Source organism: Dipodomys merriami, unplaced genomic scaffold (genome assembly GCF_024711535.1).
Source record: "Dipodomys merriami isolate MVZ:Mamm:240054 unplaced genomic scaffold, mDipMer1.0.p SCAF_20, whole genome shotgun sequence".
In the NCBI taxonomy this organism is placed as follows: domain Eukaryota; kingdom Metazoa; phylum Chordata; class Mammalia; order Rodentia; family Heteromyidae; genus Dipodomys; species Dipodomys merriami.
The window spans coordinates 29,374,386-29,396,527 of NW_027203382.1; the positions used below are offsets into that span (position 1 = coordinate 29,374,386).

At 40.3% G+C, this 22,142-nt stretch overlaps 1 protein-coding gene across 5 annotated transcripts in view; it reads left to right on the plus strand.

Annotated features, from left to right (window-relative positions):
- Positions 1-22,142, plus strand: part of Arhgef28 (Rho guanine nucleotide exchange factor 28) — a 274,202-nt gene that overhangs the window by 186,422 nt on the left and 65,638 nt on the right. For all 5 annotated transcript variants that reach the window (XM_070031346.1, XM_070031344.1, XM_070031345.1 and 2 more), the window contains 9 exons: positions 3,001-3,043; positions 5,131-5,254; positions 5,545-5,677; positions 11,152-11,207; positions 12,779-12,827; positions 15,483-15,627; positions 15,712-15,839; positions 17,116-17,256; positions 20,828-21,075. In XM_070031346.1, the coding sequence (XP_069887447.1) occupies positions 3,001-3,043; positions 5,131-5,254; positions 5,545-5,677; positions 11,152-11,207; positions 12,779-12,827; positions 15,483-15,627; positions 15,712-15,839; positions 17,116-17,256; positions 20,828-21,075 (1,067 nt within the window). The remainder of the gene's footprint in view (positions 1-3,000; positions 3,044-5,130; positions 5,255-5,544; positions 5,678-11,151; positions 11,208-12,778; positions 12,828-15,482; positions 15,628-15,711; positions 15,840-17,115; positions 17,257-20,827; positions 21,076-22,142) is intronic.

The window sequence follows — 22,142 nt, forward strand, 5'->3', positions numbered from 1 at the left end:
ACAACTGATTTTTCTAATCTTAGTACCATTATTTTCTCAAAGGATATGAATTGCTATAGACTTAATTTTGATGAAATTTTACACATATGTCTATGTCTCTTTGTTGCTGAATATATAAATACAATTTCATCAAGGATTGTGTAAATGAGAATCAATGCTAAGTATAGTACTGTGAGGGTTTTAAAGGATTTTTTTTTTATGCCAGTCCTGGAGCTTGAATGCAGGGTCCTGGGTGCTGTCTCTGAGCTTCTTTTGTTCAAAGCTAGTGCTCTACCACTTGACCCAGAGCTCCACTTCTGGCTTTTTTTTTTTAAAGAAGTTTATTGGAGAGTCTAATGAACTTTCCTGCCTGGGCTGGCTTTGAAGAACAGTCCTCAAATCTCAGCCTCCTGAGTAGCTAAGATTACAGGCATGAGCTACCAAGTGTCCAGCTGGAGGATTTTTTAGAAGTCAGTTGTAAAAGTTAACTTTTGCCTTGTGCCTTAGTTGTTGAAATAATCCACTCCCCAGAGCCAAAGCATTGCAACATAGAGTTTCTTTCCATTTTCATTGATTAGCAAGAATCTTGGGAGAGTTGAAATGACAACATAGTCATATATAAGGAAATTTGTTTTAGTGTTGTGGGGGCTAATGGCAGTATATGAAATCAGACATAAGACATATAAAGCAAACTTTGAGTTGAAATATATGGGACTACAACTTGATGAATTTAAAGAGCAAATCAGATCTACTTAGAACAGTGATGGGCAAACTAGAGCCCCCTGAAGGTAGGGCTCAGCTGTTGCCCCTTACTTTGAAATGCAATTATATCATATTTTCTCTAAATTACATATGATGTAATCATCCTATTTAATGACCTATTTGGAAGTAATAATGCCAGCATGAAGCATATAACATTGTAATGAAAGTTTTCAATAAATTAATGTCTTTCTTGTTATTTGTCTTTAAGAATCACAAGAGGCTCAGAAAGTAAGAGATGTATTTAAGTACTGTGTTACCCAATGTACAATATTTAAAGTAGAATTTCATTCTTCCCTTTCTCTGCTTTTACCTTATAATATTTTAATACTATTTTGCAATTTATATTGATAATACTGATAATATGATCTTTGTGTTTGGAGCTATGCATGCTGATATAATGACATAAAAATATGATACCTGTTGAATAAATATTTGTTGCCTGTATGTGTTTGACAAGATACATAAAGTATAAAATGAGAGTTACTTTGTGAGCTCTTCCCCACTTTTCTAGGTTGTATTATTAGAAGAGAAAGACTAATAAGGAATGTTTTTATTTTTGGACTGAGAAGATTTCGAAGAACTTTTAGAAGGAAATTTCTCAGAGAAGGAAAAAAAAAACACATAGAATTACCTTGAGAGGCCAGGAAAAAAAAGAGAGGTGTATTGAAATTGCCTGGGATTTTAGTTTTTCATTTCATGGGTCTTTCTATAATTTCCAGGTCTCCTCAATCTTACTCTGAGTTCTTTTAAAGAAAAACTTGACAATTTTTTACTGATGGTCCTACCTGATGATTACCGTTACACTGTTTCTCTCTGAGAAACACATTCTTGCTTCCTTCTAGAATGTTACTTATGATTATTTTTCATGACTTTTGTTTTCAGCCAAAAATACAACAGTGACAACTTTATTGTTTAATGTTTATATACATAAAACAAAACTCAGTTTTTATAATTCCCATTGGTCCCTTGTGAGTTTAAATAGAAAGGAGCTTTGCTAATGGTAAGATAATAATGACAACTTCAACCAAGATGGACAAAAGCGTTCTACATTTAAGAATTTGATGAGAGAGTTAGGAGTAAGGCCCAAGTGATAAATCACCATTTAGTAAGTAAGTAAATCATCACTTAGTGAGTGTGATTGCCCTGAGTTCAAACCCCAGTACCACACAAAAAAAAGGAGGGCTAGAGGCATGGCTGTGGTGATAGGGTACCAGCCTTTAAGTGAAAGTACCAGAACCTGTGCTCAAGTCCCAGTCCCAGAAGAAAGAATAAAAAGAATTTGAGGAATGGATACTTTTGAAAAGTTACTATGAACTGACCTATGAAATCCTATAATGTTATACTCAGTTTCCACTTTACAGCCTGATTATTTTGGATCACATTTTCTTGGTACTTCACTCTATTTTCAATAAGGGTTATAATCTCTGGCTATGGCTTAAATTTGAGGAACATTTTTATAATGGCCATAAAACAAAGCCTTCAAGTTCCTCAAATTTTATTTCTTTTATATATCAGACAGCCTAGGGTCAGCACTGGTATCTCTGTGCTCCAGGTGATATTTATTTTCCTTGTATTTCCAGACCATTTCCCTTTACAACCCAGTGTTGCCTCTTCCCCATTCTGGATTGTAATAGGAAAAGGTCTGTCCTGCTCTATAGACCCTATACTCCACAATGGCTGCTCTTTCCTTTAGTCCCTGTCGCAGTGTAAGTCCGTGTCTCTTCTCCATCCCTGTAGTTGTGAAACTCTGGAAATAAGCTTTGCATGAACCTGTCTTCCTATCCCACCAACTAGAAGTAAAGGTGGTTCTCCTAGTCCACCAACCCCAAAGTCCACTTCCCAATTGGCCGCTGCAAAGATTTTATAAGGGTATTGCATTATACTCTCCTAATTCTTGCCTTCAAGACTTTTTTCCTTTGAACTTTGGTCAAAAACAGCTAAGATATTTCTTGATTGTCTTTGCTGGAGAATTCTTGTTATGAATAAGGATAAAGGTTAAGTGAGAAGTAACCCAAAATATAGAAGTAATTTCTACTTCCCCTTGCTTGGTGCAAGCCCACAAAAATCATATAATCAGTCTAATTTCCACCTTCTCCAAACTAAGGAAAACAATAAAGATATCTAGAACAATACCCTAGTTATGTAAGATTACTTGTGTTTTCATTGTTGTGTGTACAATGATCAAATATGGGAAATGGATGCATTTCAAACTAACATGTAACTGACTGAGTTTTTATTTTATTTGTCTGTATCTTACAGAGCAAAGAGTTTATAGTGTTCCAGAGCCACCAGGAGGGAAAAGGTACTTTAACCATTTCAGTTTGAGGAGGGATTGCTTGATCCATCTTTGGGAACTTTATGGTCCATTTCCTGTCTGCCCAGTGATCTGTCAGATTTCTGTGTACTCCGCTGCCTAAGATCCTCCTTCTCTGCTTCTGTGATTTGAATCAGTGTAAATCAACCAGCTGTCTTTTCAGGCCTCAGGTATGGTGTGTGCAGACCAAGGAGTGGGGCCAGGATGCTCTGTTTTACATTATTTTCAAAGCTGAACTCCTTCAGGGAAGGGTGTGAGGACCACCTGCTGCAGAAAGCTGCAGGTCTGCTCTTGGTCTGCTCTTCTGGGACAAGAAGGCTTACTGTAGAAGCAGGCCCCTGGGATGCCATTAGAGAATATAAACATCCCAAGTCCTTTTTCCCTTGTGGGAGTTTTGCTTATACAAAGAATAAAAGATGTAGCAATTACCTCCCACATTCCCATTTTCATACAGAGATTTAAAAAGGTTTAAGCCTAAGCTTCTCTCTCTCTCATTTTTTTTCCCCAGAAGGTAAACTGTTGCCAGAGCCAAGCTAGGGAAAAGCTGGGTTATATTGGTCTTGCAGAGGTGATGGTGCATGAGTCACACTATGGATAGGCCTGGGGTGATGTCTGAAACAGGTACCAGGAAATGAAGAAATATTTGGCTTTAATTCTGAGATTTAGGTCTTTAAAGACAAGCAAACAGACACAAACAAACAGCACTTCTCTTAGACATTGAATGGCTTGCTTAGTGAGATCAGGGTCTTGCTCTGTATCTCATGCGGACCTTCCCTGTTTTCTGGGAGCTGGGTTTATAGGCATGTACCACCCTGTGTAAGACAGGATTTTTGCTAAACTCTCAGATGTTTCCCTCCCCCACCCATTCTATAGAATATGATGATATGAAGTTTGCAAATTAGGACACCTACGATATCTGGCATCCTAATTTGTAATTAATTTTAGATTATATTAATGAGTCAATTACTTCTGGTGAAGTGACTGGAAGGTAGCTATGGAAGTAGAATGGAAGTGAGAAAGTCTGAGATCCTTTTATTGCTGTCAGTCATCACTGAGTTCTCTCTTTTCACATTTCTTCTAGTTTTTTTCTGGTGATTGTCTCAGTGGTAGAATAAGTTTCATTTATTCTGCAGGATTTGAGTAGCAGGACATACAGTTCTGACTATACCTCTAGCTTTACCAGGCCAAGCTCTGAAAAGCTCTGAAGCCATTGTTTATTTTTTTCAATAGATACATTCATGAGTTTGAGCCCATAAATACCTAAAATGAAGCTTAAATAACTTAGTTTTGTTATTAATGGGAAGGTCTGTCATTAATCACATAAGAAAAACTTAAGCCCTAAACATTTTTTTTGTATGCAACATTTTTTATGGACTGTAACCATACTTATTTTTGTATGTATTAGTGATAGGATTACTTATAAATATTTCCCAGAGAAATCCTATTAGCTGCTTGTGTAAAAAAAAAAATAAAAGAAGCTTAAGTTGTAGAATGTCTATGGAAATAGCTTGTTTGACATGATACTTAGTGTTTAGTGAATTCTCTTTTTCAGTAATGATGTTAGAAACATTACTATTAGAGGATGTGCTAGGAGAATTATAACTTTTCATAGCTTAGAGTTTGTTTTCCAGAGAATGGTTATATGGATTACAAGGAAGTCAATAATGTCCTGTGTGTTCATACTGGGTACAGTTGCCCCTGGCATGCCTTCTCTTTTTTTTGAGGGGGAGGGTGGCAGCTAATAGACAACTTTCTTTCCTCTGCAGCCTAGTAATCTGAGAGGGAAGAGATTGTATTGTGTCTCTCAGGCTCTATCAACAAAGGAAGCACACGTCTCGTTGGTATAGCAAACAGAGAAATAAATGTTTTTAGAGTAAAATTATAAGTCTACTATTTCCTTTATGCTATTTTCCCTTCCAAATAACCATTAAAACCTAAAAAATACCTTGCACATGAATATTTATAGTTAAGCATGCACATATACATATGTATGCATATGCCATTCCCTGTTCCTTCTTCAAATCCTGTAAAACATGGTGATTGATTCTGTTACGATTATTGTTATTATAATATAGAATTCAGGAAGAAGAATGGGACAAATACATCATCCCTGCCAAATCAGAGTCTGAAAAGTACAAAGTGAGCCGAACTTTCAGCTTCCTCATGAATAGGATGACTAGCCCTCGGAATAAATCTAAGGTAATTCTGCACCTTCTTGCTGTAAGGCATAGAGGGCTTTAGCTTTCCATCATGAGAATAGTTCCTACTTTCCCCTTCATATCACTTACCTTAGATTACATATACACCTTTCTTGGGGGGATTATTGTCTAATCATTAGGAACACTAGGACCTCTCCGGGGACTAGGACATGTTAGTGTATGGTCCCTTTAGTCCTTCTTCTGCCTTCGGTGTGAAGGTCAACTGGCTAATTTTCTTTTCTACATTTACTCCATTTGTATGTTACTGCCTCTCTGCTGCTGTTTCTGAAGATGAAGAACAAGGATACCAAAGACAAAGAGAAAATGAATCGACATCAGTTTGTCCCTGGAACGCTTTCTGGTGTTCAGCAGTGTTCGGCTTGTGATAAAACAGTCCTGGGGAAAGAGTCATTCCAGTGTTCCAGTAAGTTCTGGGATCTAATTCTGGGTTGTCTTCCTAGCCACCTCCTTTAGGTGAATGTTTTCTTCTTTTCTGTGGGGTGCTGCTTTTCTGTTTATCACCTTGTTTGTGGTTACCTTCTTCCTAACTTGGGGTATCATCCAAACTTAGTTCTTGGGTATTTCTTCATTTTCCCTTTGCTATTTTTTTTAAAAGAACAGTCATCAGTCTTATGTTCTAAAATACCCCCATTTAGACCTATTCCCCTCAAACAAATGTCATTATCCTCATTTCTAGGTGCTGGGCATCATATCACTTATGGCCACTTTTGAGGATGATGTTAGAATAAATGACAGATATGAACCAATCACTGGCCCATAGGTCACCATAGGGTGACCCTGTATGTGGGTGTCACCACCCAAGTTTCATCGTCTCCCCAGACCCAACATATCTAAATCCAACCTCAAAATGCCGCCCTCTGCTCGATTAATGGGACGGTAGGCAGAACCTTGGCCTTGATGTTTTCCCTTTACTGGCAGGGGGCAAGAGTCAGTGTCATTCAGCCCACTCTGACCAGGGAGGGTTCTCCTCACCTCGCCTTCTCAGGGTGCATTGTGCTGGCTTCCCTCTCCATGTATTTTACCCTACAGTTTATAATAAATAATTTGGTCCCATAGACTTTGTAAAATGCCACTGTCATCGGCCTACATAAATTTAAGGATTTATCTTTTTTGGTCACTGAGCATCAAGTGTCTTGTCTGTGAACTGGTAACTGGCTTACATTTCCCTCTTCAATCTTAGTTGACAACCTGATGCCTTGTCAGTCTCATTGCCCTAGTGTTTTCTCTCCAGGGATGATTTCCTACTCTGCAGTCTTGCTCATAATAATTCCTCTTCTCTCTCTCAGATTCAGTTACCCCAGTTCCTGGATCAGAAATGTCACCACCTCTTTAGAGGGCTTCCCTGACCACTGTGGCCCAAATTTCTGCCACTCATGTTGATGATTTCTTCCCATTTTGTTTAGCATTAGGTTTTGTGCAGTCTTTGTAGTTTAATTCTAAATTAGACAAAGTTCTTTAAAGATTATTACTACTCAGTGGCACTTTACAGCATTACAAGACTGGTGCTTAGTTAATCCTGTGCCTTAGTTAATCCTGTGCCTAGTCAATCCTGATCAACCCGCATTCATCAAAATGCTAAGTAAATGAACCCCAAGATAGGGACACAAGAAGTCTTTCTTTGTTGTTTGTTTGTTTTTGGGTCCGGTCGTGGGACCTGAACTCTGGGCGTGGGCGCTGTCCCTCAGCTCTTCAGCTCAAGGCTGAGCCACAGCGCCACTTCCGGCTTTTTTCTTTTTGCTTATGTGGTGCTGAGGAATCGAACCCAGGGCCTCAGGCATGCAAGGCAAGCGCTCTACCACTGAGCCACCTTCCCAGCCCCTCTTTGTTGTTTTTAATGTATTATGTGATTTTTTTTTGTTTCCTTTGTATGCTCTTCCCCCTATGGTATATGCCTTGTAGTCACTGTACTTGATTTTGGTACCCTGCATCTTGTATATACATTTGTTTAACTTGGGGAGTGGAAGAGGAATAACAAGGACACAGGATGACCCATTGCAACAGTGATACCCATAAGACAGTATATTGGAAATGAACTTTACAACTTCTGGTGTGAGGGGGGAGTGAGGGAGTTGGGGAGGGAAGGGATAGTGGGAGAACAACAAAGGAGGGGATGACAATGTTAGACAAGAAATGTACTCATTACCTTACTCATGTAACTGTAACCCCTCTGTACAGCATCTTTACAATTAAATTGAGAAAAAAGAGAATTGAACCAGGCACTGGTGGCTCATGCCTGTAATCCTAGCTACTCAGGAGGCTGAGATCTAAGGATCTTGTTTCAAAGTCCATGAGACTTTTGTTGCCAATTAACCACTCAAAGGCCAGAAGTGGAGTTGTGGCCCAAGTGGAGTTGTAGAGTACCAGCCTTGAGTGGAACATATAAGGGACAAGGCAGGCCCTGAGTTCAAGCCCCAATACTAGAACACACAAAGTAAACTTGTAGTGAATAAGATGTTCGCTCATCCTAAATTTATTCAAGGATTGTAATGGAGGCTATAATGTAAGTTGGAAGTTGCTACAAGTACCAAAGATAATTAGCTGTTAAGCACTCATTACTTAAAAAACAATGGAATTCATAGAAACTTGGTTTAAAGAGAAAGAAGTATCTACTATTTTAACACCTAAGAAAATTAATACTGTTATAATGTGTTCCTTCTAACCATAAGACTGTCCTGTCAGCTTTTCATATTCTTGTTTCATTTGATGGTGGTGACAGATGTTTTTAGTTGTATCTTACTGTACATTTAATTTTTTTGAATTTTATCTAACAAAAAAATCAAGTACTTATTGGTACATATTTCTATCCACATCATTAATTATTCCCTTAGATTAAATTTCCAGAATCAGTATGTATGTCAAGATATACACTTATTTTTTTTTTCTTCCAACCATCCAATTTTAAAGAACTTTTTTTTTTTTTTTTGATCTGTTGTGGGCCTGAACTCTGGGCCTGAGCACTGTCCTTGAGCTCGTCAGCTCAAGGCTAGGGCTCTACCAGTTGAGCCACAGACCACTTCTGGCTTTTTCTGCTTATGAGGTGCTGAAGAATCGAACCCAGGGCCTCATGCATGCAAGGCAAGCACTCTACCACTGAGCCACCTTCCAAACCCCTTAAAGAACTATTTTTAAGATTTATATGTTTTCTTGAGGAGATAAATTAGGTGGTGGTATCTCAATTTGCTTAAACATTGTTTTTTACATTGTATATGACAAGGATAATCTCCACTCTAGGTAGGTAATCATATTCCATGGATGTGATTTTGTTTTATGAGGCATTCTTAGTATCTACTAATGACAGTTTTAGAGGTGTGTAGGGCTAAGAACTTAGTACTCTCTTATTTTCCCTATGAATATTCTTTCCCCTAGTCTTTGTTTAATGTATCATATTATATTACTATATTTTATATTGTATGTTTAATCTTTAAGAAAATGTTTTCTCTTTCAAGGAAAATATTTGATGCTTTTATTCAGTTCTGTGTCTACTTAAAATTTTTAGACATGCTTCTTTCTTTCTTTCTTTTTTTTTTGGGTCCGGTCATGGGGCCTGAACTCTGGGCCTGGGCGCTGTCCCTCAGCTCTTCAGCTCAAGGCTAGTGCTCTACCACTTGAGCCACAACGCCACTTCCGGCTTTTTTCTTTTTGCTTATGTGGTGCTGAGGAATCAAACCCAGGGCCTCTGGCATGCAAGGCATGCGCTCTACCACTGAGCCACCTTCCTAGCCAGACATGCTTCTTTCTTTAGGTTGGCTTATTTACTTTTGTTCCTTTGCTTTTAAACTACAGCTATTTGTTGTTGTTGTTGTTGTTTTTTCCATGGTTTGAATTTAGGGCCTCATACTTGCTTGGTTGGTCCTCTACCACTTGAGTCAGGCCTCCATCCTTGTTTTTTCTACTTATGTTGGAGATGGAGTCTCACAGAATTTTTTGCCTAGGCTAGCTTTGAACCAAAATCCTCTGGATCTTAGCCTCATGAGTCACTAATTACAGACATGAACCACAAGGACCCAGCTCTATTCTTGAATGCTGAATTTTGATTCTGTTTTCAGTAGGCAAAAATAGGATTGAACAGTTTTCTGAAACTTTAGGTACCTAAGAGCATCACTGCTTCTTTCACAGAAGGAAAATATTTCACCTGGTTAAATGAAGCCTTAGACCAAAACTTTTCTGTTTAGTGCCTGTCCATATTGGTCTGATACAGCTGAACACTTACTACATAGTGAGAAAGTCTGGAGCCTGTCTGACTTGATTTCTTTCTTGGTAATCCCCTTTTCTGTCTACATGCATGAGGACTTTTAAACTTTTTATCATATATAGAATTTATCAGAAGGAATCTATAGAATAGATATGATTTAATTATTATAGCTATTATTTTTAGAAAATGATGAGACCTTTACCCTTGCCCTTTGAGAGGACTTTTTAGACTTACAACGTTTCTTTTTCTCTTGTAGCCTTCACTATTATAACTCCTGTGTCACTTTTCTTTTGTGGCTGTCATCTCTGATTTCTCTGTATTTTGTGTGACATCTATTTTATAATTATACCCTTCTCCACATTCTGGAGGGGATCTTTCAAGCTGAATTTCACAGTGCTGCTTTGATATTCTGACACATAGATCTGTCTCAATTCAGTTTCAGATCTTTTCCTCAGTGTGGTTCTTACTTGTCTCAGCGGCCCCATTTCCTTTTCATCCTGCTAACCTCTCTTCACATTCTCTTTTCCCTTCAAGACCTGTAGGTCCTTTTTTATAGCAGCTTTACCTTGTGTCTCTTACCAAAAGTGCAAGTTTCTACACTGTCTTTTGTATCTGTTCTGGAATCCATCTTTAGCGGCTTGGTCTTCCTGTGAGTTTTATCCTTCCTCCTATTTTCATGTTGTAGAATGAGGACAGAGCTTTCAGGTTTCTGTTTGCCAAGAAGGCCAGTATGGACAATTGCCTTGGCTCTGCTCATTGGCATTGGGGTGTTGGCTGAACCACCTCTTCAGACTTGCAGCTGGGTATAATGACAGAGTTCAGTTTTCTGCTCAGCTTATAGTAGGGTCTTATCCAACATAACTCTGATGAGCTCAAATGAGTTCTTCTACCCATGTGGATTCCTTCTACAGAACTCCTCCTATGACTCCTTTTCCAGAAGCTTCTGGTAGACCCTCAGGCTCCCTTCCAGCTAATATACAGAGTATGGGGGTAGATGAGAGGGTGGTCTGGAGGCAGGGGTGGGGACAGGGAGACGATGGCAGCATGGCAGATAGCACCCTTTACTGAGTGGACAGTCTGGTCTCAGCACCCATGGGCAGAGAGGGACGGGAAAAGGTTCTCTTATGTTCTTCTAGGGAGATGAGACCACCTTGTTTTATGACAGAAAACTTGGGCAAGTGCCTAACTGTTCTCATTTTATGTGGTAATCTCAGACTTTTTTCAGTAGAAATTCCTATTGCAACCCGACAATCATGAATTGGTGGTGTTTAGCATTATTGTTTTTTTTTTCGTTCCGTCTTCCTAGGCATTTTAACTGGAATTAGAGTAGGAGGTTGCTAGTGCTAGATGCCAGAAACCCCTTATGATGTAATGTGGAGAGTGGGAAATGGTCTCGTAGCAGACCCAGAAGTGCCTGGCATGCAGAATTCTGGTTTCATAATTGATGAAATAATTATAGAAGATGAAAACTAACTCCAAGGGCACCCAAACTATAGCAGTGGGCTTGTCTTATTGGGGAGTGATGTGGTATGATTCACATATTTGTCTTTCCTTAAGTTTTCTAAATATTCGTAACATTCATGTTCCATCTTTAATACTGATCAGTGAAGCCATGATATAGACTTAATCATTTCAAATTCCCTTAAGTAAGATGGATGCTTTTGTATCTCTTCCCTGTATTTCAGACTGTAATGCAAATGTGCACAAGGCCTGTAAAGACACCATGCTGCCCTGCACCAAGGTAACCTGTCAGTCACTGGTGAACATATGATCTATATCTGCCTTCTGGTTTCATATTATCATTTTGGGATTTAACCCTTTTTTTTATATTGCTGCTTAGATTTAATTCTAAAGTGATCAGTTAGTGATACTATAACACATGCCCAAAGTGTACCGTTACTTACTTCTGTAGACTTTTAATAATAGAGAGGAGGTCTAAGTGGCCATTCGGACTAGAGAGTGTGGGTAGGTTAGGCTTTCTGTCTAGACGTGCTTGGTTTACTGGGAAAAAGCCTGAGCACTTGTAAATGAAAAACACAGCATTAATTCTCAAGCATTAGCCAATATAAGAACTACCTGAAGGATCTGTTAACGCCCATACTTTTGGCTAGGTGAAATGACTCAGGCCTATAATCCTAGTGGCTTGGGAGGTAGAGATTTGGGGAGATTGAGGCTCAAGGCCAGTCCAGCAAAGAAAAAAAAGAAAAAGAAAGAAAAAAGGAAGAAAGAAAAGGTGTGGGAGTCCATCTTGACCTGTCATCCTGGAAACAGGGAAATACAATCAGGAAAATCACAGTTCAGGCCAGCCAGAGCACAAAATAAAACCAATTTTCAAAATACATTAGCCAACCTGTGCACATGTGTGTGAGCATGTGTGCACCCAAACATTAGCCAATGTGTGCACATGTGTGCACATGTGCACCCAAACACAGCTGGCAGAATGGCTCAAGTAAGAAAATACCTGCTTAGTAAGTGTGAGGCCCTGAGTTCAAAGCCAGTATGGCCAAACAAACAAACAAAAAACAAAGCACACTCCAGGCTTCTCAGCCCCTCTCCCAGAACTTCTCATTCTGTAGGACTGGGTGGGGCCTGAGGATGTTTCTAACAAGCTCCTGGGGGTTGCTGATGCTGCTGGGACCCCCACTTGGAGCTCTCTGGCTAGACTGGTGCACATTCATGTTGGGATGCAGAACAGTGAGCATGATACTCCTTTGGTGGGAATGTGGAGAAACACTGTGTTGACAGAGACACAGTGGGTGAAGACAGCTGAGTGAAGTGTCGTTCTAAAGGCGATGTGTCAGAGGCTCCTGGTAGTTGTAGGTGTCGTGTAGGCAGAGGAAGAGTGAGAGGTAGAGGGAAAGGAACAGAGAAAAGGATTCAGGGGTTGCCTGGATGGGAACCTCTTTGCCCCCAGAGTCTAGATATATGAGTTGATTTCTGCTCTCCCTTAGGCCTCTTGACAGGAGGAGCTCACAAGCTCATCATTATTTTTACCTGGACATGTCATTGCCATCATACTTTGCTCTTTGTGTTTCCCCCCCCCCAAAGTTTTATTTATTTATTTACTCATGAGTATGGTACTGGAGACCAAACACAGGGTCTCATGCTAGGCAAGTACTCAACCAGAGAGCTATATCTTCAGCCCCACATTTCACTCTGTTTCATTTGATGTCTTTTGCTTTGAATTCCTCTTTTTTTTGAAATTAACAAAAATGCTATAGATAAGAATCCTATTGAGTGTAATTATATGCATAATTCTTATAGTTCAAGTGTGCTCTGATCTCATTTTATGTTTCTAATATTCCTTACCAGAAATTGCAAGACAAATATAGCAAGAACAAGTCTCAGACCATCCTTGGAAGTAAGTTACACAGAAAAAAAAAGTTGTTAAAATTTAATAAACATCCTACATTTTTGTGTATGTGTGTGACTGTATGGGGGCTTGCATTCAGGATCTGGGCACTGTCTTTGACCTTTTAGGTTCAAGGCTAGTGCTCTGCCAGTTGAGCCATGCTCCACTTCTGGCTTTTGGTGGTTAAGTAGAGATAGGAATCACATGGACTTTCCTGCCCAGGCTGGTTTTGAACCTTGATCCACAGGTCTCAGTCTCCTGAGTAGCTAGGATTATAGGTGTGAGTCACAGGTACCCACCTGATACCATACATTTTATCTTTGTAAAAATACCTTCTCCAGGAAGTGGTGTGGTGGCTCAAGTTGTAGAGCACTAGACTTGTGTGAAAGAGCTCAGGGACAGCACCCAGGCCCTGAGTTCAAGTCCTATGACCAAAAAGAAAAATACCTCCTCCATTTGTTGTCTCATTCACCCAGTGATTTATTCTTCTAAGACATATGCTTGACATGGTTAAACTAAGGGGTCAAGAAGAATATGAGAGCTAGGTACCAGTGTCTCATGCCTGTAATCCTGGCGACTCAGAGGCTGAGCTCTGAGGACCACAGTAAAAGCCAGCCCAGGCAGGAAAGTTCATGAGATTCTTATTTCCAGTTAACTACCAAAAAGCTGGAAATAAAGCTGTGGCTCCAGTGGAAGAGCACTAGACTTGAGCAAAAAAGCTGAGTGATAGTTCCTAGGCCTTTGAGCTCAAGCCCTACTAATGTCACACACACACACAAAATTAACTTCTGTGCCAGCCTATTTACAGTGTGATGTTTGTATCAGGAAAGTCTAGGGGAAAAGGTACTGCCTGCCTCAATTCAAAGATGTGGACTGGGATCCATTGTGCTAATTTAATAATCTTGGGGCAGGGGAGGGGCAGGGGGGAGACTGCAGAAAATACGCTTTAACGTTTTCTTAGCAGCAGCACACATTTAGATATATAAATATCATTTTTCTCCTTAAGAATCAGAGTTAGGTGAAACAGATCTTATTGGGGGTCCATATTCTTAGCACTTGTAGGATGAGAGCAAGATTACAACGATACATTGTACATTTGAAGTTTCTCTTGAAAATAATAGATGACCTCTGACAGTTCTTGGCATTGTAGGGAGGAACTAGTCACATTAATGACTTGTAAATCTTTGTAAATCTTTTGCTTGACTGTGATAATTTGCATTTTCTTTACCTAAAGTTGCATGCCATGGCATGTGGCAAAAATTTTAAGTGCAAGAAACTTTTCAATGCTGTAACAAAATGTGACCAATAATGTTAGAAAACACTTCAACCAGGGGAAAATTAGCTATGCTGAGTCATAGTAGCACACTATTGGGCAGGATGGTATACAAAATGGAGTTTAGGCCCTATTAGCTCACCTGTAACTTCTTTGCTTGAACCTCAAGATTCTCTTGATCTCAATTGTAAAGTCTCTCACTTACATAAAGTTAAGTGTGAAAACAAAAAGAACTTAGAATTTAGAGAGCAAAATGCCATATATTTCTCTTTATATGAAATTTATGAGGGAAACTTATACATGCATAAAAATCCCTTGTTAAGCCTGGTGCCAGTGGTTTACACCTGTAATCCTAGCTACTCAGGAGGCTGAGGTCTAAGAATCTCTGTTTGAAGCCAATCTAGGAAAGAAAGTCTATAAGATTCTTTTCTTTTTTTTTTTTTTTTTTTTTTTTTGGGTCCGGTCATGGGGCCTGAACTCTGGGCCTGGGTGCTGTCCCTCAGCTCTTTAGCTCAAGGCTAGCGCTCTACCACTTGAGCCACAGCGCCACTTGCGGCTTTTTTCTTTTTTCTTATGTGGTGCTGAGGAATCGAACCCAGGGCCTCATGCATGCAAGGCAAGCGCTCTACCACTGAGCTACCTTCCCAGCCTTGTCTGTAAGATTCTTATCTCCAGTTAATCAGCAAAAACCAGAAGTGGAGCTATGATTCAGGTAGTAGAGCATCAACCATGAGAGACAAAGTTAAAGATCAGTGCCCAGATCTGAGTTCAAGCCCCAGGACACTTCCCTGCTCCCTTCCACACACAAATCCTGAGATAAGTACAAATACTTCCCCTCCTCTGCTTGAGAGTACTTTTGCTGTAGCTATAGTATTACGATTCTGAAATATTTTCTGAGAGTTATTTTTAACAGAACCAGTCAGAAAAGTGTGGAAGTACCTGGTTAATTTTCATTACCTGAGAGAAAACAGCTGAACTGAGTTGGCAGATTCTTACATCATAGGGAAGAGATTCCCAGCATCAGTGCATTCCATTGACTGGCTCTTTGCTTATTTACACAGTCTAGTCACAATGTTAATAACACCTTGCCTCTATTTAAAGCTGGCTCTCTGGAGTACAAGCAGTGGTTTATAGGAAAAGCTGGCCATCATTTCCCCATTCCATTTTCTTGTCTGTTTATGTCATCCCCAACACAAGTAGAGATGCCTGCAGCATGGGTGTTGGGAGGGTGGAATAAGGAAGGGACATTTGAAGTCACACTTACTGCCAGGCTGGGCATGGACATGTTAGAAATGGCTGTCTGAAGACTGACCTGTCTGGCTTCAGTGGCTTTCTTTCCTTGTAATTATTGTCCCCTGTGCAAGCCCACAACACGTCCACTCTGATTCCAGCTTCTTCAGTTAGAGATATCCCGCAACCTGGAACCCCCTTGCACCCGTCATCCTCCATGCCTATTGGGCTGCCAGCGGGAAGGAAGGAAACCACGGGGCAGGTTCACCCGCTGTCCAGAAGTGTTCCCAGCACCACCTTGGAAAGGTAAAAGCTCACTGGCTGCTCCTTCTTCATGGCTCACAGAGGCTGCCAAGACGTAATTCCTCTCCTCTCCCTTGCCATCACCAGCTTCAGGAGGTCAGTGACATCTCTGGAGTCTGAAGGTGACGGCAGCGGCTGGCGAAGCAGGTCTCACTCCGATGAGCTGTTCCAGTCAGTGGGTTCTTCTCCCTCCACGGACTCCTTCATGATGGAAGGTGAGGAAAGAATATGTTTGCATTCACTCAAGTTTCTCTGAGCAGGTACTGAGGGGGATACTTTCTAAGGGAAAGCAGAAGACCTGAAGCATCTTCTTTGGTTGTTTGTAAAAGAAGACTGATCCCAGGATGTACTTGGTATGCATTCTGCTTTGGAAAGGAAGGAAATTTTAGTCCCAATAGAAGCAACCAGATAATGATTAAGGAGATAGAATACACTTATTAACTGGACATATTCTTGAAAGAATAGGTTATACACACAATAAAAATACAATGGACTGCATTATACTGTACACATTATAGTATTTACAACATATTGCACACACTGTATTATATAATACAATGTATTGCATGCTTATTATTAAAATATACTGTAGTTATTGATGGAATAAAATAGCATCCTATATTAAAATATAGTTACTTTAATTCATTTGCATTAATTTGTCTTGTCACTGAGTGACGAGTAATTGAGGAATTGGTTTTCAGTATCCAAGTTGTATCAGTAAGGAGATCCAAATGGGAGGAGAGTAATGATAGGAGGACGGAGCTGTCCCAGATCCTGGGTCTTTAGTCTTTTGTCCTCTCTTCTTTTACTGCCATTGAGTTGGAATTTCTTTAATGAGTGCTGTGTAGGGCAAATGCAGTCTAGATTTTCAGAAGAGTATTTGTATATCTGAGTCTAATTCTATCAGAAAACTCTTATTTGTGACTTAGATCCTTCCAGTCTGCTTTGTGTCTTGCCAACTCAAGATAAGCTCAAAATTCAGACCTGAAAAACTGTGCAAATTAACCCGGGCAAAAGAAATCACTGGGTTTAAGATTATGTGAGCACATGATGGGCTCTGAAAAGCAACAAAAATAAAATTAAAATAGAGGGTTGAGCGTGGTGTTACACACCTGTAATCTCAGCACTCAGGAGGTGGGACAGGAGGATCACAAATTCAGGGTCTGGTTGTACTGCATAGTGAGATCTATTTTCAGCCAAGCCAAGCAAAACAAAACAGAGTAAAACAACACACACACTAAAATAGAGCAAGCCAAAACAAACAAAAGAGGCCTCAATTTTCTTACTTTTCCTCCATGGATGCAGTCACTCTGTCAGTGTCTGATTCTTCTTTGCTCTCATGAAAGCTATTTTGTCTTGCTTTGGGCATTTTGGAGATTTTGCCTCCACCATGCAAGTGTTTGCTTCTGTGTGGCTCACAGGTTGGTTTCACATGGTCTGTGCTGTATGTGTGACCGTACTTCTGCCTTTCCTTTGCTAACCCCATCTTAGATGTTGTGGATTCTTCACTGTGGAGTGACCTGAGCAGTGACACCCAGGACTTTGAGGCAGAATCTTGGAGCCTCGTGGTGGATCCTTCATTTTGCAGTCGGCAGGAGAAGGATGTCATCAAAAGGCAGGATGTCATTTTTGGTAAGCATGCCACCTTTCCTTCCCTTCCTGTGTGTAGAGTGCGAATAATGACACTCCAGCTTCAAATGTACTTCTCAAGCTTAGATGCAGCGTAGCATGGGCTGGTATGAGCAAATGTAACACACCAGGCTCGCTTCGTGTTTCCTGAGTCTGGGCCTGCTGCATGTAAGGCAGTGAACTTCTATTTTATGAAGGGTAGTAGGCAGGATGCTTGTCTGGTGGCCCAGACAGTGGCTGCATCCATCAGGAGCCAGGGATGGGTATAGGAAAAGTTCAGCTCTGTGCTGAATTCTCTGTCCATCCTTGGAATGCGATTCAATGAGGAGATTTCACTGTTTCATGGGGCTGGGCTACATTATAAACCAATTAGGAAAAATGAAGTTAAAATATCTAAGCCCAGAGTAGATGTTAACAATTAGTTTAAAGGGATCTAGTAAAGTGTCTCACATCTGTAATCTTAGCTACTTAAGGGAAAATGTGTTCAAGGCCATCTCAGATAAAAAAGGTAGAGCTCACTTCACCAGACAAGCCAGCCTAGTGGTACAGTCTCAATTATATGGGAGGTATAGGTAGCAAGACTGAGGTTCAACGCCAGACCTGATTTAAGATGCTATTCAAAAAATAACTAAAACAAAAATGGGCTGGCGGTGTGACTCAAGTGGTAGAGCACTTGTTTTGTAAGTACGAGGCTCTGAGTTTAAATGCCAAAACTGCCAATAAGAAATTTAAAAAGTAGTTTCAAAGACAATTACTTTAAAGATGAGACAAGCTCTTCACCTCCCTGGCCCTGGATTTGCAGTCCCCTGCTAAGGAGGCCCCCCCCTCGACCCCCCGCCCCCCCTCACCTGCAGCAGGTGGTGGTCACATGGGTCAGGTGAGATGGTGATGTATCACACGCATTTATATTACACTGTCCTTCAGTTACCTCTCAATTTCATGTATTTAAAAAAATCTGATCCAAGCCAGGCATTGGTGGCTCAGACCTGTAATCCTAGCTACTCAGAAGGCTAAGATTGGAGGATTGCAGTTCAAAGCCAGGAGGGACAGGAAAGTCCGTGAAACACTTTAACTACAACAAACCACCAAAAAGCTGTAAGTAGAGCTGTAAGAGTGGCTTAAGCAGTAGAGTGCTAACCTTGAGCAAAAAAGCACAGGACAGCTCTCTGGCTCTGAGTTCAAGACTTAGGATGGCGCGTGCGCGCACGCGCGCGTGCGCGCACACACACACACACACATGACTTAGGATGGCACACACACACACACACAAAACCAAGCACCCATTTGGAATGAACTGTCACATCAACATGGCCTTTTGTGTCAGAGAGACAGAGGCAGAGGCCTCCCTTTCTCTTTTCCTCACTGTTTCTCTTTTAAAAATGAGGAAAGTGGGGCCTGAGGGTACATGTCTTTGTTGGTAATCCTAGCACTCTGAAAGGAGGAGGAGAATCAAGAGTTCAATGCCAGCCTGAGCCACATAGTGAGGTTATGTATGGGAATGCAACTCATTAGTAGTTCACTTGTCTAGAATATGCAAAGCTCTAGATTTGTATTCAGAAACTCCCCCCTCCCCCATTATACAGGAAAATGAAGGAAATTGTTTTGGCTTTGAAAGTCATAATAAGTAAATGAGTTAAATAATTAAATGAAATGACATGAACAAGTACTTAACACAAAAACATGAAAATAAATAAATGTTGTTTAGTTAATAGGGTTTAGAGGAGGGAGGATAAGAGAGAATTTGATAACAGTACATTATGTGCATGGCATTGAAATACCACAATGAAGCCCTTTTGTACAGTTAATATACTCTAATAAAAATGGAGTTAGTGAGTCTCAGTGACAGAGTTTTAAATGATAAAATAATAATGCTATGCTTAGACTTATTTCCTCTCCATGGCTGATGCTTTAGATTCTTTCCTAAGACATACAATGAGTCTAGAAATCCACATGCTATGTAGAACTTGAACTTCTGGTATTCCCACTCGTTGTGACTTTCTCTTTTCTCTTATGATGCATCAAATGGAGATACTTCACATAACCTAAAATCATACCTATGCAGTGTACAGCTAATCATTTATAGGGTAGCCACAGAGCTGCATAACCTTCAAGCATTATCTAATAGCAGAATGTGAATCCATGCAAAAAGAAAACTTACAACAGTTAACAGACACTTCCTGTCTTCCCTTCCTCCAGTGACCACTGATCAACTTTTGAAAGTAAGCATCTGTCTGTTTTGGTTATTTCACATAGATGATACAATATGTGACTGCCTTCCGTCTTAAGCATGATTTCAAGGTTGATCGTACCTATCATTTAACTAGTACTTTCTACCTTTATGTGGCTGACTAATATTTCATTTTGTTCATCATTAGTTGATGGATGCCAGGTTGTTTCTACTTTGAGTATGCTATGGCAACTTCATTTTAATCTTTTGAGGAATTGCCAGGGTGTTTTCTAAAGCAACTTCATCATTTTACATCCGCAATGTCATCCTTGTAAGAGGGGTTCAATTTCTCCACAGCCTCACCAACACTTTCTTATTGTACATGTAATTATCTCAGTGTGTGTGAAATGATTTTAATTTGCATTTCCCTAAGGACTAATGATGTTGAGGGTTTTTTTTTTTTTTTTTTTTTTTGGTGTTGATGCTGGAATCTAACCTAGGGCCTTTTTCAAGCCCACCACCCCTGAGCTATACCCTGGCCTTATTGAATAGCTTTTTATCTGCTTATTGGCTATTTGTATATCTGTGTATCATTTTGGAGAAATGCTTTTTAAATGCTTTTTGTTTTTTTTTTTAAGTTTTGAGTTGTATGAGTTTTTAAATGAAGTCTGGACACTAGTTCTTTACTGGGTTTATGCTTTACAAATATTTTCTCTTATTCATTGTATCATCTTCTTCACTTTGTTTGATGTCCTGTGTTTCTGATGTACTATTTTCCTCTGGAGAAAATTGATTTTTTTTTTTTGAGATAAACCCTGAGACAGAAAGAACCTACTGTTTTTTTGGAGGGACTTTATCCTATTTAATTCAAATACATTGGGCTTAATCAATGTGGATTAATTAATCCAAAGAAGGAAAGAAACCCCCTCTCCCCCTCAGTCATTTAGATAGAAGTATGACATAGCTTCCAGTGGAAGGACTTAAAGATGTTAGGTAGTTATACTAGCTAAATTTTTAATAAAGATTGACTCTTACTTATTTTTTTCCCCTCAGTTCTGAGCATCAAACTCAGGGTTTGTGCTAGCTAGGCAAGTGCTTTATCACTTAAGCCACACCTACAGTCCTATTGCTTTTAGTTTGTGTTTCAGATGGAGTTCAGCACTAATTCTGCATGGGCTAGTCTCATACCTGGATCTTCTTACCTCTACCTCCTGAGTAGCTGGGATGACAGGTGTGCAACATCACACCCAGCAGTGCTTACCTTTCAATTGGAATATTTTTGCCTATTATTCCTAAACATTCTGTCCTTCTGACTTGTGTTACATAGAATCTTGGACTGCTAATTTAGGCCATCATGACTTGTATGTTAACGCTTGCTTGGAACATGTATCTGCTCACACATTTCAGAACTAATGCAGACAGAAATGCATCATATCCAGACCCTGTTCATAATGTCTGAGATCTTCAGGAAAGGCATGAAGGAGGAACTGCAGCTGGACCACAGCACTGTGGACAAGATCTTCCCCTGCTTAGATGAGTTGCTTGAGATCCATAGGCATTTCTTCTTCAGTATGAAGGAGCGCAAGCAGGAATCATGTGTTGGCAATGACAGGAATTTTGTGATCAATCAAATCGGAGACATTCTAGTACAACAGGTAAGAAGGGGTTAAAGGCCTGGTATCCAAACACTGAAGGTTTGCAGATTTTTTTACAATGTTAAAAAACCCCCAAAGCTATGGATAAATACAATTGATTTCATACAGTTATGGCCACATGAGGTTGAGTTGGTTTTATTTGATGTTGGTTGATGCTGATTTGCATATTGGATGTCAGAGCATCTAAGAGCCAATGGCTTATTCCCTTGTGTGTCACAGGACCTGGCTCTATCCTCCCTGGACCTACTGCTGCCTCCACCAGGAGTCAAAATTATAACTGAACCTTCTCCTGAGACATTTTGAGGTGATGGGCTGTCTGAGAATATGGCTTTGCCAGTACACCTGTGATACTCTCATGGGTGTCCTCAAGACAAATTCTGGCTCATCTCAGGGAGGAGGAGGCAGATCTGTGATTAGCACTCCAGAGTTCATGCCTGTAGACAAATATCACTTTGATTACTTGTGATGTTTCAAGCATCATTTGGAGTGGACTTTGCTATCTCTTCCTTTTTTTTTTGGTCGGTCATGGGGCTTGAACTCTGGGCTTGGGTGCTATACCTCAGCTCTTCAGCTCAAGGCGAATGCTCTACCGCTTGAGGCACCGCACCACTTTTGGCTTTCTAGTGGTTTATTGGAGATAAGAGTCTCATGGACTTTCCTGGCCGGGCTGGCTTTGAACCATGATCCTTAGATCTCAGCCTCTTGAATAGCTAGGATTACAGTGAGCCACCGGCGCCTGGCCTTAAAGATTTTCTTTTTCTGCTTATCTGGTTCTGAGGAATTGAACCCAGGGCCTCATGCATGCAAGACAAGCACTCTACCACTGAGCCACCTTCCCAGCCCTGTCTGTGCCATCTCTTAATACAGCAAACATCACCACCTGCTCTTGTCTAGAGGACATTGGCCCCCAGACTGGCTCTTGTTGAAAACATGTTCATACCTGGGTGCTGGTGGCTCTTGCCTTTACCCAGGAAGCTGAGATCTGAGGATCATGGTTTGTAGCCAGCTGGGGCAGGAAAGTCCCTGAGACTTTTATCTCCAGTTAACCACCAGAATACGGGAAGTGG